The 16,073-nt window shown below is 31.2% G+C and overlaps 2 protein-coding genes across 3 annotated transcripts; one reads left to right on the plus strand and one right to left on the minus strand.

Annotated features, from left to right (window-relative positions):
- Nucleotides 1-1,684: 1,684 nt before the first annotated feature.
- Nucleotides 1,685-4,227, plus strand: LOC107961688 (galactose mutarotase). Its single transcript, XM_016897766.2, has 5 exons — nt 1,685-2,055; nt 2,211-2,260; nt 3,085-3,208; nt 3,288-3,395; nt 3,493-4,227. Exons 1-5 carry the CDS (start codon nt 1,878-1,880, stop codon nt 4,110-4,112), a joined length of 1,080 nt encoding a protein of 359 aa, XP_016753255.1. The 5' UTR covers nt 1,685-1,877; the 3' UTR covers nt 4,113-4,227.
- A 451-nt stretch (nt 4,228-4,678) lies between these two features.
- On the minus strand, nt 4,679-9,109 carry LOC107961687 (probable serine/threonine-protein kinase PIX7). Of its 2 annotated transcripts, none has more exons than XM_016897764.2 (6): nt 8,147-9,109; nt 6,725-7,092; nt 6,476-6,611; nt 5,808-5,944; nt 5,601-5,724; nt 4,679-5,447 (listed from the first exon to the last, which is right to left on the minus strand). In XM_016897764.2, the coding sequence occupies exons 1-6, from the start codon at nt 8,328-8,330 to the stop codon at nt 4,918-4,920; spliced, it is 1,479 nt and encodes a 492-aa protein (XP_016753253.1). In that variant the 5' UTR covers nt 8,331-9,109; the 3' UTR covers nt 4,679-4,917. The 2 variants fall into 2 exon arrangements, with proteins under 2 accessions (XP_016753253.1, XP_016753254.1); XM_016897765.2 differs by having other exon boundaries at nt 8,246-9,064.
- Nucleotides 9,110-16,073: the final 6,964 nt, after the last annotated feature.

Consider the following 16,073-nt stretch of genomic DNA (forward strand, 5'->3'; position numbering starts at 1 on the left):
TGCTCGTGATATTATTGCTCGTGGTGATATAGTTGTGAGCAAAATTAGTACTCATGAAAATCCTACAGATATGATAACTAAGTCACTTCCTATAACCAAGTTTGAGCATTGTTTAGACTTGGTTGGTGTTTATTGTTGAAGTTAAACCCTTAAGGGGTTTTATGGAAGCGGTGGAAAACTTGTTCGTTGAGAATAGCGATGAAGAACTTGTTCATTGAGAATTCGTGTCAAGGTGGAGATTATTAGAATTAAGTGACCCGAATCCTTATTTAAATAAAATACAGTGGTAAAATAAAATAAAAGAAGAATCCATATAGAATTACACTTCTTTTATTTTATTTTTAGAATAAGGTTTTATTAAACCTTATTAAATATCATCTATTTGATATTGATTAGAATAAGGTGTTTCAGTCATACTAGAATATGGCTTTACAAGCCTATAAATAGACATAGTCTATTCCTCTTGTAAAAAATTCGAATTCGACATAGTAAATTTTCTTCTCCTCTGCCCGTGTTTTTTTTCCAAAAGGGTTTCCACGTAAAAATCTGTGTGTTCTTTATTTTATTTTTTTATTTTTATTTTATTTCATTTTTCACATAAATAATTATAAATTGCTAAAAACTAATACTTCTAATCTATGAGTGGGGGCAACGCCAGCAGTTGCTTGGCCTAAAAAATATAAAACTTCAGGTTAAATCTCTTTAAAAATTTTGCAGGAGAAATTTATAATTTAATTTTCATCCTATGAATAGAAATTTTAATTATTTAATTTAAATCATTTTAATATAATTTTTATTAGCTTTGATCTCTAAATCATTTTAGTTTTATTTTGACTCTCAAACAAAAAATTCTCGCCATCTACCAATATTTAAATTATAATTTTTTAGAATTAAACCAATGATTTAATTACTGAGACCGTCAATTAAACGGTTGGTTCACTTTTAATTAAATAAATTATTAAAATTTATAAAATCCAATTCAATCATTAATTCAATTAATTACCAATTCAACTATTGTATCTCAATTGATTTTTTATCTTTTTGATGGACTCAATTTCGACAACTACTACTATAGCCACCAGAGCATGAAAGTCCACAACTTGGAAAATTCATTTTAGCTATACATGCATAAATATAAGGGTAAACCACATCTAAGGTCATTAAATTATAAATAAATTTACGTTTTGATCATTTAGTTTTAAAAAGTTATAAAATGGTCACTGAACTATTCAAAAAAATATTTAAGTTATTAAATTATTCAAAAGTTTTTATTTAAGTTATTGGGCTGTTAACTTTGCTTTTTAAAAGTTTATCTAGTGACCTCCAAGCGACAATTCAACGATTAATACGGTGAATCATTACCCATCGACAAGTAAAAGAACATATCTTAGATCTAAATCAGTTTGACAGTCAGTGTTGGAGATCACATAAGAAACTTGTTTTGATTTTAGTTTGCAGATTCATGACGTTCGAAGTTATTTCATGAAACAAATTGAACATAAAAAAGAAAGAGAATGAGAGCTTTTGATTAGTGCAAGAGGTACAAACAAAGAAGGCCATGCAACCGTGATTTTACCAGTATACTGATTTAAATAAAAACTTTTAAATGATTTAATAATATTTTATAAATTTTTAAAATTAAAAAACCAAAACGTATAAGTAAAAGTGGGGCACCTCAAAAACTGAGATCTTTCTGAAAGTCAAAACATTATTCCAGCCAGAAATAAAGAAAGAATTAGACATTTTCATTATTTGGATAATATTTTAAAACCCTTAATTTGCTCATATTGGTGTTAAGCAAAGACTTAAAAGTCACTCTCATTATTCCTATAAATACCTTAAGAACTCATCTGCCTTGTCACATTCAAAATCCAAACATGGCTAAGGTATCTTTGTTGTTGTTTTCCTTGTTCATTATTGTTGCTTCTGCAATTATCAATGGGTCAGCAGCAGTGGAGAAGGTTGGGATATATGAGCTGAAGAAAGGTGATCTGAGTGTTAAATTCACCAACTGGGGTGCAACTATTGTTTCAGTCTTCCTCCCTGACAAATATGGTCTGTTTCTTTCTCTTCAACTTTACCCCTTGGATTTTATTTTTCTCTCCAAAACACTCCCAAACTTGAAAACCTTTGGATTGTTTCTTCATGTCTTCTTTAAGTTTCAGCTTTTTGTTCTTCACTTATATCAAACTTTCCCTCATAATTTTCAGGTAAAATGGGTGATATTGTTCTGGGATATGATTCTGTCAATGACTACAAGGTAAATCTTGTTTCTCTCTTCTTGTTTTTTGTAATATTAAAATGGAAGGAAAAGAAAAAAGGTAGATGAAGCAACATTATTAATGTAAGCAACTTTTCTTTTCAACATACATGTGAAGGTGGATAAAATCATTTCTCACTTTTGTCTCACCTATTGTCATTTTCCATTAATATTGGTATCATATATATATATATATATTTATACAAGATTTTCATTGCTGTCTTTATGTGTAGATAAAATTTCTAAAGTGGGCCATGATTGATTGGTATCCCCTCTAAGAATCATAAAAAGATAAAAGGTTACAGCTGGATTTGTCATATAATCTGCTCATTAAATACAAATTTTTCTTTTCAAAGAAGCTGGCTGCATATAACATGAATTATTTAAATGGCAAGCCAGGCTTGTTCTTTTATTTTTCGCTATTTATTTATTTATATTATATTAATTATTTAATTATTAGCACTGTTATATAGACTTGAAAAGTCAAATCTTTTCTTTTGAAAATTATATTATTGACTCTATTACTTGGCTTGTTTTGTTTTAAATAGGATAAAACTTTGAAAATTCAGTCTACAAAATCCCTTATTTTTTATTGTATTCATACATTTTAAGTACAAGAAAAAATTATATAAAATTGTGATTACATGTCATTATTATTTTTTTCTAATAGAAAAATGACAAATCAGTTTTTCTTTAAATGCATGTAGACATTTGAATATAATTTATTGGATAAAATTCATTTTAACTTAAAATTTTTATTTCATAGTAATGAAACATATCTTAAAGGATTTCCTAATTTTTCAATTTGCAACTTTTTTTGACAGAATGATACTTCGTATATTGGTTCCATTGTTGGAAGGGTTGCTAACAGAATAGGAGGGGCTCAATTTACTTTGAATGGAGTCCATTATAAATTGATCCCTAATGAAGGCAAAAACATGCTTCATGGTACTCTCGTTCTTCAATGTTCATCCTTTAAATATCTCTTCTAAATTTTATGTTTTAATAACAATATTATTATTATTAGGTGGCCCTATTGGATTTAGTGATGTTGTATGGAAAGTGAACAAGTATAAGAAAGATGGCTATTCTCCATCCATTGTTTTTGCCTATGATAGTTATGATGGTGAAGAAGGTGACTGCACATTTTCTCTTTTACCAAATTCCAACCTTTTAATTTATCAGTGGTTGAAACATTCATCTGATGTTGAAGTTGTTTATATAATGGACAGGATTTCCTGGTGCACTCAGAGTAACAGTGACCTACACCCTTTACCCAGGCAACAGGCTGACCGTGAGAATGAAGGCCAAAGCTCTAAACAAGGCCACACCAGTCAACCTCGCCCAACACACCTATTGGAACCTTGGCAACCACAACAGTGGCGACATCTTATCCGAACAAGTCCAGATTTTCGCTTCCCACTACACTCCAGTGAACAGCCAACTCATTCCCACCGGCAAATTCGCCGCCGTCAAAGGAACCCCTTACGATTTCCTCAAACCTCACACGGTGGGAAGCCGAATCAACAAACTTGAAAATGGATACGATATCAACTACGTGATCGATGGTGTGGATGGCAAGCTGAAGAAAGCAGCAGTGGTGAAAGATAAGAAATCGGGGAGGGTGATGGAGTTGTTTACGAATCAAGCAGGAGTGCAGTTTTACACGGCTAATTCCTTGAAAGATGTGAAAGGGAAAGATGGATATGTTTATGAACCACATGGAGCTTTGTGTCTGGAGACTCAAGCATTTCCAGACTCGGTCAATCATCCAAATTTCCCATCTACTATTGTTTATCCTGGAAAAGAGTACAAGCATGTTATGGTGTTCAAGTTTTCGATTTCCTCCTAGACAAAAAAAACCCTTGTCTCCTTTATTAATATAAAAGTCGAATCTCCTACAACTTTATTGTAATGTATTTCAGGATGGGATAATAAACCTTTTTTTTTTAAAGGTTTAAAAGAAAGATTATGGGTAATAAATTGAAATGTTATGAAAATTTTTTAAGATTAAAAATATTTTCTATAAAAGTTTTTACTTATATGGGAGATCGTGAGTTCAAGTATATGAAACTACATTATCTTTCTATTTATGAATTGGAGAGAAATTATGAGTAATTTCAAATATTATATAAAAACAAATATGATCATAACTTATAATAATATTGTAAAAAAATTAATATTTTTAAATATTGAATTAAAAAAAAGTAGATAAACAATTTTGACTTCAAAATTATTTAAAATTTTGCGTTGAATCTTAAACAATTATCATAAATTTAATTTACATTATTATATTATTATATTTTTAATTAAAATTTCCAACCCTCGGGAAATAATTCTAACATATATATTATCCAAAATTAATGAGGTCTAAACTGAACCTAGAATAAAAGGCAAATGGCATACACAACTTAGTAATGGACAGCAAACCATTTTTCTTTTATTCTAAAGACCTGCAATTTCTTTTTTTCTGAATTGTTCTAATTGATCACCACCATATCGGGCAACAATGGCCATAAATTACTCACTGTTAGGAAAAGAACATGTCAGCATGAACTTGCAAACTCATGCCTCGTTCATTTTCCCAATGTTTTACTTAAATCCCCAGATCAAAAACATATAAATGAAATCGAAACAGGCTGGGGATAAGCATATACTCAACGCAAAGGTTGGCCAGCATTAGGTTTTGGTGACCGGTAAGGAAGGTTGTTATGATATGGGGAGATCTGCGGACCATTCTGAGTGAGAGGGCTCCTAGTAGGTTGTCCATTCCTTATTGACAATGCTGCCGGAGCTCTAGTTCCAGTTCTAGATTTTGATGTCGATGCCATGCGCTCAATTTGCATGGCTTGGAACTGGGAAGAAGTACAAGCCATGTCCTTGAGATTTGGCAGAGGCTTTAAGGTTTCAACAACTCCACTCATCAAAGGTCTGGCTTTCGGATCACGGCTAAGGCAATGGGCAGCCAATTGAATAGCTCTCTGAGCACCTTTTATCGAGAAGTGCCCTTCAAGGCGGGGATCTATAAGTCGATAAAATCTTCGTCTCTCTGCAAGATAGGGACGAGCCCATTCCACCAGGTTATGCTCCCCATTTGGTCGGTTTTTGTCCATGGATCTTCGGCCAGTCAGCATCTCAAGCAGTACCACCCCGAAGCTATATACATCACTCTTTGATGTAAGATGACCTGGAAAAATATGGTTCTAATTAGGACAAAACTTTTCCATTTCCTTTCTCCCCATTTTTACGAGGAAATCAGAACACTCATACAACCTATACTCTAGTTAATGTTTGCAAGTTCTCCGAGTTAACAAATAATATCAATATTTGTCATATTTACCTGTCATAACATACTCAGGTGCCGCATAGCCATAGGTTCCCATTACACGAGTAGATACATGAGTCTTATCTCCCTCCGGACCATCTTTTGCAAGTCCAAAGTCAGAAAGTTTGGCATTGTAATCCTGAAGAAAATTCCAAAATATTTCAGAAGATAGACGATACAAGTTAAAGTAAGCAAAGTATTTTTACCACATTAGTCACACACCGCATCTAACAGTATATTCGATGTTTTGAAGTCTCGATATATTACAGGCCGTTCAGCCTCCTCATGAAGAAAAGCGAGACCCTTTGCAGCACCAAGTGCAATTTTCATTCGGGTGGACCAAGGAAGAGGCATGGACCCTGATAAAATGAATGCCATTAAACTAAATCTAAACAAACAATCATTATTTTACTAGACAGTTCGTATTGTGAACCAAAACAGTATGAAAGGTTACAATAATATGCTTTTATATTATCTCCATGTTGTCGGTGACAAACTCTTATTCCTTCCTAGTGTTCATAAATGAGATCAAACTTCTTGAACACAGAACGGTGTGTGGTTACTTTGAGGGGCGACAAACCAAAGATACAATGAAAAAAAAATTCAGTTCCAGTCCTTATTACAACTTTATATGTAGCTAGGTATCTTAATCCAGTTTATGAAGTATAATAACAATCAATTACCTAGTTAAATCTGCATCCAATACTGAAAGCAAATTCCAGTACAAAAATATAGAAATATCTTTTCAGTGCTCTATTGTTTCCTAAGGAAGCTTATAGTTAGACTATACAGTTAGCTATCAGCTTAATTTGGTAAAAGCTCTACCGATTACAGAAAGACAAGCAAGGCAAGTTAATAAATCTCTATGAATAAGGAGTTTAATTACATACTTCTGAAGAGATGATTCTCCAGGCTTCCTCGGGGCATAAACTCGTAGACAAGTAGTCTTTGATCATCCTCAATGCAATAACCGATCAATTTGACCAAATTAGGATGAAGGAGGTCACCGAGATAATTAACTTCAGCCTGCCACATGCAAAAGAGACAAAAGCATGATTCAGCCCTATGCCTTAATAAGAGATTCCAATGCGCTTTCAAGCATTAATAAATACTATAGATACAGAAACAGAGTATCTTACAAGCCATTCTCTATGGCCCTGAAGTCCGTCATGGTTAAGGGTTTTGACTGCCACAGGCAACCCTGTGCCTGGTTTCACAGGAGCATTTCCATTCTCACTGATCCAACCTTTGAATACACAACCAAACCCACCTTCACCGAGAAGACTCTCTGGTCTAAAACTCCTTGTTGCTAACCTAAGATCGTTAAAGGAGAATTTTCTAAGCTGCGAAGCAATTTTAAGCTCCTCACTTATATTTGGAGTCGACGGAGTACTTCCAGCATTGGTAGTAGTTGAAGATGTCACAACTGGAACAACTGGCTGACCTCTGCTGGTGTCATTTGACTTATTTGCGGTGTCATTTGACTCGTTCGTTGATTTACTTTCAGCTGAGTTCCACAAAAACAGTGAGAAAAAAGATTAGAAATCTATATACACCTCCAAAACAAGGGGATGAACACCAGAGAATGACCACGTGAACAAATTCCTGAGGTCATTGCCAATCACACCGACATTTTCTTATGCATTAAATGACAAATAATGAACTACAAGGCGACAATCTCAGTGATCATAAAGTAGACACGAATTACACCGTTGGTGGAATTATCATCCATCAAATATGCACGAATGGAAAATAATCACTGCAATAGTAATACATCAAGAGAATCAAATCAATATCATAATGGGCATAATCAGCTAGCTCACTAAAGCATAGAACTAAATCGATCAACAATATACAATTCATTGAACATCCACGTGGAAGAAAATGCATACAGTAAACATATCAAGACATAATCAGAAGGCCAAACGACAGACAAATGACATTATGCATTAGACGACAAACGAGAAACTACAAGGTGATAACCCTAGAGAATATTAAAGTAGAACTTATAGGGCACAACAGGAAAGTGATCATCGTGTTGTACAGCAACAAAAACCAATATATATGAACACCTAAACAGACATAACATCATTGCTAAAGCATAAAACCAAATCAATAAACAGTATATTTTCATCGAACATATCAACAGTAACAAATGCATACAGTTAAGCATATCAACATACACTTAGAACGCCAATACGATGGAAGAAAATAAGCAATCGGATAAGACTAAGCAAAGCCAATTACCATTAAGCAGAGATTATATAATCAATCAATAGATTTCACTTCAGCATTGGAATACCCCATTTTCAAATAATCAATCAATATCTAACAAGGAATATAATCAATGAACATGAACAAAGAAACTACAAAAAACAGTGAAAGAAAACCAAGAAGAAATTTTAATTTATACACCATATTGAGTGCTAATTATATAATCAATCAATAGATTTCAATTCATCATTAGAATGCCCCCTTTTTCAAATTATATTCAATCAACATGAACAAAGAAACTACAAAAGCAGTGAAAGAGAACCAATAAACAAATTAAATTTATATACCATATGGAGTGCTGGTTCCACTAGTGGAACCCTCCATTTTGGTTCTTGGAGACAAGCAGTTTCCCATAAACCTAAACTTAAACCAACATCCAGGCTCACCATCTTCACTATCTTTCTTCTTTTTCCCTTTGGATTTTTCAACATTCCAAGGCCCCACCTGGATATCACCTGGAACTAATCCCATTTTGCAAGTAATCTTCACACTAAATTCCCTTGTCTAAATAACACTTCATGTCACCATAAAACACCCAAAAAGATCAGTTTTTTAAAACAAAATTAATAATCAAAATTTACCAAGCAAGAGAAAGGATGGAATTCCCATGAAAACAGATACCCTTTTGTTTTAAACTGAAAAAAAAACAACTTGATTCTAAGAAAACTAAACAACACAAAATGACATAAACCCAGATTAGAAAATAGGTCTAAAATTAAACGGCATTGAAAGAAAAGAACATGCAACGCAAGAAATCAACTCAAAACAGTAATCCATAGCTAATATTAAGAAGAATGAGAAAATCCAAAACAAAAATAAAAACCCAAGAGAAGAAAACCCACCAAAAAACCAAAAAAAAAAAACCAACCCCAGACTCTTCAGTTTAGCCTTGACACCCAACACAAAACATTCAACTCAAATTTACTTGAAAGAGTAACAAACAACTCCAAAAAACACACTTAGACACAAAACAAAGAGTTCAAATTCTCCATTTTTTTTCAAAGAAGGGAAAGGAATGCAGCAGCATTTGAGAAATGAAAAAAACTTTGAAAGCTAAAAATGAAAGAGAAGAACACAAACACACACACACAAAAAAAAAAGGTGGGGAAAAGAGAAAAGAGCGGTATTTTCGCGTGAAAAGGAGTGAGAGTTTGTGTGTGTTTTTGTAATTTTTGAGAAAACTAAGTTTAAATTAACAAAAGAAAAAAAGAAAAAAAAAAGGAACAGTTTGGTTGGATTTGAGTTATCCTGTTCCAAGGCCTACAGGCTACTAACGTTTGCTTTTTTGTTTTGTTTTGTCTTGTTGTTGTAAATACTGAATGAGAAAAATAAATATATTATTTATGACCTTTTTTGTTTGTATATATAAAGCCCAAATTAATTAAGCATACCCCAGAGAATAAAAACTCATATTAGACTGTAATTATGACTTGATTCTTTTTTTAAATTTTTTTATATATTTTCTTTAACAGTAATAAAACGTTACAATTACTTTGTTGTTTGTGGATTTAGACCAAGCTACAACCACTATTTCTGTCTTTAATCAATTAAAAATTAGACTCCATTTTTAATATTTTGTGTTGTTATATAAAAAACCAATTAAAGAAATTATTAAAAAACCAAATTTTAAAATAGATGTTGTCTGGGTTTGAGTCATTCTAATTACGTTGGTTGTTTAGATTTTTTTTTTACTATAATTCACTAAAAAATTTAAATCTAAAATAGGACCTCTTTTTGATAAAAAATTCAAAATAGGACATTTAACTTTCCAAGGATTAATCTTTTATTATTTCAATTAAAACCTCATATTATTTTATGAATTTTTTTATATAAAATTTATTTTTCACTTACATTATGGGGAGTGTGCAAAAGATATGTTTTAATATGTACTAGATTATGTAACACCTGTATCGTGGGGAAGAAAAGTAAAAATTTTTTATCTCTCAACTTAACCACTCTGTTGTAATTTCAATTATTTAATTTTAAAATAAATCATAAAATTATTTAAAAACATAAATATTGTTATAATAAGATTTATTTTAACTTTTTTTTAAAATTAATTTGATATTTGACCAATTTACTGTGCAGTTTTTTAAGTAATTAGATTTATGTATTTTTACAGTGCGGGTGAAAAAATTTATGTAATAAACATATGTATTAAAATTTATTTAAAATCAAATAATGTTTTCAGGGGTGAAGCTAAAAAAAAGTTTTAGGGGGGCCGAATTGAAATTTTAATTTTTAATAGCCCATATTTTTATAATTTTTAAAGGACTAAATTAAATTTTTATAATTTTAGGGGGACAAAGTGTAATTTTACCTTTACTAATATAAAATTTTAAAAATTTTTAAATGGTCTAAATAGTAATCTTCCATTTTAGGGGGGTCGGCCCACGGCTCCCCCTAGATTCGCCTCTAGATGTTTTAGTTGAAAAGGCGAAGATTTGATATGCATAAAATCTTATCATTGATAAATTTTTATTGATGTGTAAAATTATAAAAACACTCTCGTAATAATATAATTTACATTGTAAAAAGAATCATTTTTTATAGTTTTTTAATTAAATTGAAATTTAATTATAGATAATACTAATTTAATTGAGAATATAAATATAGATTCATAAATATATATGTGGTAATATAAACAAGGTTAAAATTGTAAATTAAATAATTTTTAAAATTTAATATTTATGATTAATTCAGTACAATATAAAATTTTTAACTTAGCAAACTACATTTCCATATTGAGAATATGATGGGGGAAAATTACAATTACAATTACAATAATCTGATGGGAGATTTTGGAATTTTCTACAATTAGACTCAAAGCAGGCATATATAATATCTAATTAACGAATTTATTAAATTAATTCCAAAGTTGGTAAATGTATTCTTAACTTTGAAAGAAACCCACAAACTAACTTATCCCACATCCAAATTTTTAAAAAAGAAATCTTAGATTAACACATTTAATAATTCTTTTATTATTTACATTTAATAATTCTTTGTTATACACTTGAAAAGAAATATGAGGGGAAAGTTTGTAATAGTTTTATTACTTATTAACTATATTTAATATTTATTTAATGTTAAAGTTAATTTTTAAATATACAAACAACTAGTATATGTTATTAATTACATTTTGTATCGTCCTTATCCATGTAGGTTTTGTGGAATGGCGTGCTGAGGGAGATGTTTAACTCGACTAGGGACATCTAACAATGAGATCCTTTTTTTCTTTGTACTGTTTATTTGTTATGGGATTGGAATGGTTGAGTTATTTGATTGAACACTTAGTGACAACAAGGAGTGGGAGCCAAATAGGCTTTCAAGAAGGGTTTCGGTTTTATCTCATCTTTTTTTTGTCGATGATTTAATGCTTTTTAGCAAGGGGAATCTTCATCCTGCAAACTATGTAGGCAACATATTAAATAAGTTTTACTACTATATGTAACACCCCTAACCCGTATCTGTCACCGGAACAGGGTTATAGAACATTACTTGGGGTTTTCGGATCAATCAGACAGAAATTTCAAACGTTTCATTACATATTAATATTCATAATAAAACCAATCAAAATCATATATATTGTCCCTTATACGAGCCCTCAAGGCTCGAAATATGCATTAGAAACAAGTCGGGAGTAAATCGGAAACTTAGAGAATTTTTCTGAAAAAGTAGAAAAGTTTTCAAAACTATAGGGGTCACACGGTCATGTCTCAGCCTGTGTCTGTGCTCGTATAACTCTCTGACTTGGGTCACACGGCCAAGTCACACGCCCGTGTGCTAGGCCATATGAGCATACTGATTTGCATTTTTAAGAAGATACAGGGGACAGACAGCCGTGTGTCATACACAGCTAAGACACACGCCCGTGTCTTTGTCCTAGTGGATGAAAATAGACCATTTTCCAAGCCACATTTCTCATCCAATTTGACACCAATCTAGACTCAACATATTGCACATCAACAAGCCATAACAAGGCATTCAAAACAAGCTAAAATCAAGTCTTAAACATGTATTATCACCATATACAACCAATATGCCCTTAGGCACCTCAAATGAAAACTTAAAAAAATGTCAACCAAATATCCAAACTTACCTAATTAATTTACCTAACAAAGTTACCACAGTTCACTACCATTCAAATACGTACATACATATATCACTCATACTAACATCTCAGTATACCTTATTCTTATACCAATATATACGTTGGTTATATAAACAAAATAATATTCGTAATATTTACATAAGCCAAACTTTGACCAAGACCGTACAAAAGCCTATACATGCCATATAAACCATATTGAACGTTTCAAAAACTATCGAGATAAGTTGGATGTGTGACTTGAATGTTGATATGATCATCAAACTTTCCGAAAATATATAATGACATTAAACAACCCAAATAAGCTTATTCAAGCTTAGTAATTTCGACGAGTTAAACGAAAATCTTACCAAACTAATTATAATAATCAAATAATAAAAATTATCCATGAAAATTCTCTGTCATTCACAATTTCAATCGATAAATACGTCCTTATTTAAAATCAGTACAAAAATAAATAATATGTCTTTCAAATTCATTAAATAAATCACTTACTGAGATTTTTCCATTCGAAAAATAACTTACGGATAAGAGTACATCGTCAACGGAAGCTCATAAGAGCTGTTCCTCTCGAATACGCCAATAAAAGCTCAAAAGTTGGGCAGAAGCTCATAAGAGCTTAATAGAAGCTCGTAAGAGCTAATCCACCCAACTATACCAAAAATAAAGTAAAACATGAGAATTCGCAACAAATTCTGAACCCCGGTTTACTTGGGAATAATGTTGATATCTTCCTCCAATACCATCATACACCAAATCATGAATGCACTCAAATCCTGCATTCAATTCAAACCGAATATCCAACTCAATATTATAATTCAAACAAAAATTCGCTTCCAACAATAGAATATATGCATAATACCAATCATCAATTTATACAAATGTTAAATTTTAACCATACGAACTTACCTGGACTAAATTGTAGTAATTACAGAGTTTAAAGACTATTCCGCTATTTTTCCTTTTTCACGAGTATCTATGGGATATTGATCTAGAATATAAAATTACTCATTTATTAGCATATATTTCATTTCCAATTCATTTTACAATTAGTACCCTTTTATTTTTCAAATTTAGGCAATTACCCCAAACTTTTACATTTTTTTTGTAATTTAATCCCTTAATTAGTTAATCTATCAAATTAACTAATTTTCTCAATCAATAATCTATCCAAATATTCTAGGCCCTCATACAGCCCATAATAAACCTAAAATTCATTATCAAACCCTAATATTTTGACATTTTTACAATTTAATCCTAAAATCAATATTTTAGAAAATCATAACACAACACAATCAAAGCTCAAAATCCATGTTATTCATAAAAAAGGCTAATATTTATCAATGGAAACTTCCAAATTTTCAATAAAATAAAAAACGAAGGTACGGTTTAGTTGGACCTAATTGCAACGATTTCAAAAACATAAAAATTACAAGAAACATGTAAGAATTGAATTCACATGAAACAGAAATGAATAAACCGACTTATAGCTCCCTCTTGTGGTGGTTTTGGCCAAAAATTTCAATTTGTTTGTTTTAATTTCATCAAAATTACAATTTTACCATTCAATTGCTTTATTTTATTATTTTACCTTAACATGCTATCCCACCACTTTGACTTAGGTATATTTATTACTTAAGTCCTTCCTTATTTACTAATCAAGACATTTAATCACTTAATTATTTTAATTAGCATGTTTTGCCCAATTTTTAATTTAGTCCTTTTTAATTAATTGACAATCGAAACGTTAAAATTTTTTAACAAAACTTTAATACCACCTTAATGACACTCTGTAAACATTTATAACAATATTTACAGCTTGGTTTATAGAAACGAGGTCCCGATACCTCACTTTCTAAAACCACTTAACATTTGGGTCTTACCACTCTAACCTAATAAATCATTATAAAACATAAATTTTCAATTCAAAAACCTTTTTAAAACCATATTTGACTCGTAAATATTAGGTAATAGTATTTACGAACTTACTCACCGAATTTGGGGCCTCGAAACCACTGTTTTCGACACCACTGAAAAACAGATTGTTACAACTACTTTGGACATCAAGTTAATAAGAGGAAAAACCAAAATTTATTTCTATAATAACACCACAAAAGATTTAGCAACAAACATTAGCGGTAGTTTGAAGTTCTCTCAAGTGTCCAACTTGGAAAAGTATCTAGGAATGTTATTGTTTCATAAACGGGTAATAATAGAACCTTTCAATTTGTTGTGGACAAGGTGGGCTCAAAGTTGAATGGTTGGGATGTGAAACGACTCTCAATGGTGGGTGAAATAATTTGGCAAAATCAGTACTATTAGCTATTCCTAATTGAGCATACTCGCATTCTGTTGTTGATTTGCGATGAGATCGAGAAATTAGCCCAAAATTTTATCTAGGGGTTAAGCTCCATGTCAAGGAAACCTACTCTTACTAGTTGGAATAATGTTGCATGCCACTTAAGAATAGTGAACTTGGCCTTAGAAGTGTTCGAGATCAAAACAAGGTTTTCCTCCTTAAACTTGGTTTCAATGTTATCTCAAATGAGGATGTTTTCTGAATTTAGATATTAATGAGTAAATATAATGCTAGAGGTATTTGTCACGAATTTATTTAGCATAATAATTGTTTCTATATTTTAGGGTTCCTTGCCAATATATGGGGGGAGGCTATTGACGATATTCATTGCTCCACTAGTAATGTCAGATTTTTCAATTTTTGGAATGACTGTTGGATTAAAGATGTTGATCATTTCAAGATGTATTACTCGAGAAAGGAACCTTTGCATGAGACCACCATCATACATGACATAATTGATAGCTTTGATGAATAGTCTTGGTTATGACTTGCAATGGTATTGTCCCAATATATTTCGACTCATAGTGTAGGTGTCTTACCTCATATTGATAAGGCTAGAGATGACAAAATATATTGGAATGTGATAGTGAATGGATATTTTTCTTCCTCAACAACTTATAAACATCTGGTAAATAGTAATTGGCAAGTGACTCGAAATGGTATTGCCTTATGATATTTTAACTCAACTTGCTAATGTCTTACCCCCAATGAATATTTGATAATGCTAGATAATAGAGATGATAGAATAGCTTAGAACTGGACAGTAAATGAGAGTTTTTCATTTTCAACAACTTACAAACATCTGGTAAGTAATAATTGGTCACTAATATGGAAAGGTAAATCGCCACACAGCATTAAAGTTTTCCTTTGGTTGTTATATAGAAATTATCTACTGTCAAATGGAGAAAGGAGTCAAAGAAGGATGACTAGTGAAAGCCATTGCACCCTATGAAGGGCAAATGTAGAAATGTCCCTTCATGTAATATGGAATTTTCATTTTGTTAAAGGGCCCTGGCATATGATTCTTCCAAATTCTTCTCATTGCTTCTTAATTATTGGCTAAGATGAAATTTACAAAACAAAGTCTATTAACTATTTGAGGTTTGATGAAAAATTCACTTATTTCCTTGTGGTTTGAAAAATACATGTGTGTCAAAAATCTTAGTGTCACCAATAGAAGTATTTCGAAAGGTAAATAGAAAATTTCCTCAAAAATCAAGAGTTTATAAATTGTATAATGATAGTAAATTCAAATTGTGACATTGGAAAATAAAGTATGAATAGTGAAGTTTTAGTAAATGTTAAATTAAAAATTTGTGAAAGATAGACTATAAGTGCAAATTTACCATTCTAGAGAAAGGGGAAAAATTGTAAAATATTTTTTACGAATGTGACATGGATATGAATTGATAGATGGAGTCAGAAAATTAAGATATGGACTAGATTGAAAAGTGGTTAAAAGTACATAGACTAAAGTGTAATATTCCCATTTTGTGGAAGAAGGACCTAAATACAATTTTCTCACTTTTAATAGATATTCGTAGACATAATCATGAGATTATAATATCTAAGTCTTGAGGTGTAAAAGAGAGGAGAGAAGAAAAAAATTACATTTAATTCAATTTGGTCCTTTTCTTGTTCAAGTATATTTCTAACCTAAATTCTTTGAAATTAAAGTGATATATCACATCCAACTCTAATTCGACAGTGTCCTTTCATATGAAGCTAACCATGAAGGCTTGAA

The sequence above is a fragment of the Gossypium hirsutum genome, chromosome A05, assembly GCF_007990345.1.
Source record: "Gossypium hirsutum isolate 1008001.06 chromosome A05, Gossypium_hirsutum_v2.1, whole genome shotgun sequence".
In the NCBI taxonomy this organism is placed as follows: Eukaryota; Viridiplantae; Streptophyta; class Magnoliopsida; order Malvales; family Malvaceae; genus Gossypium; species Gossypium hirsutum.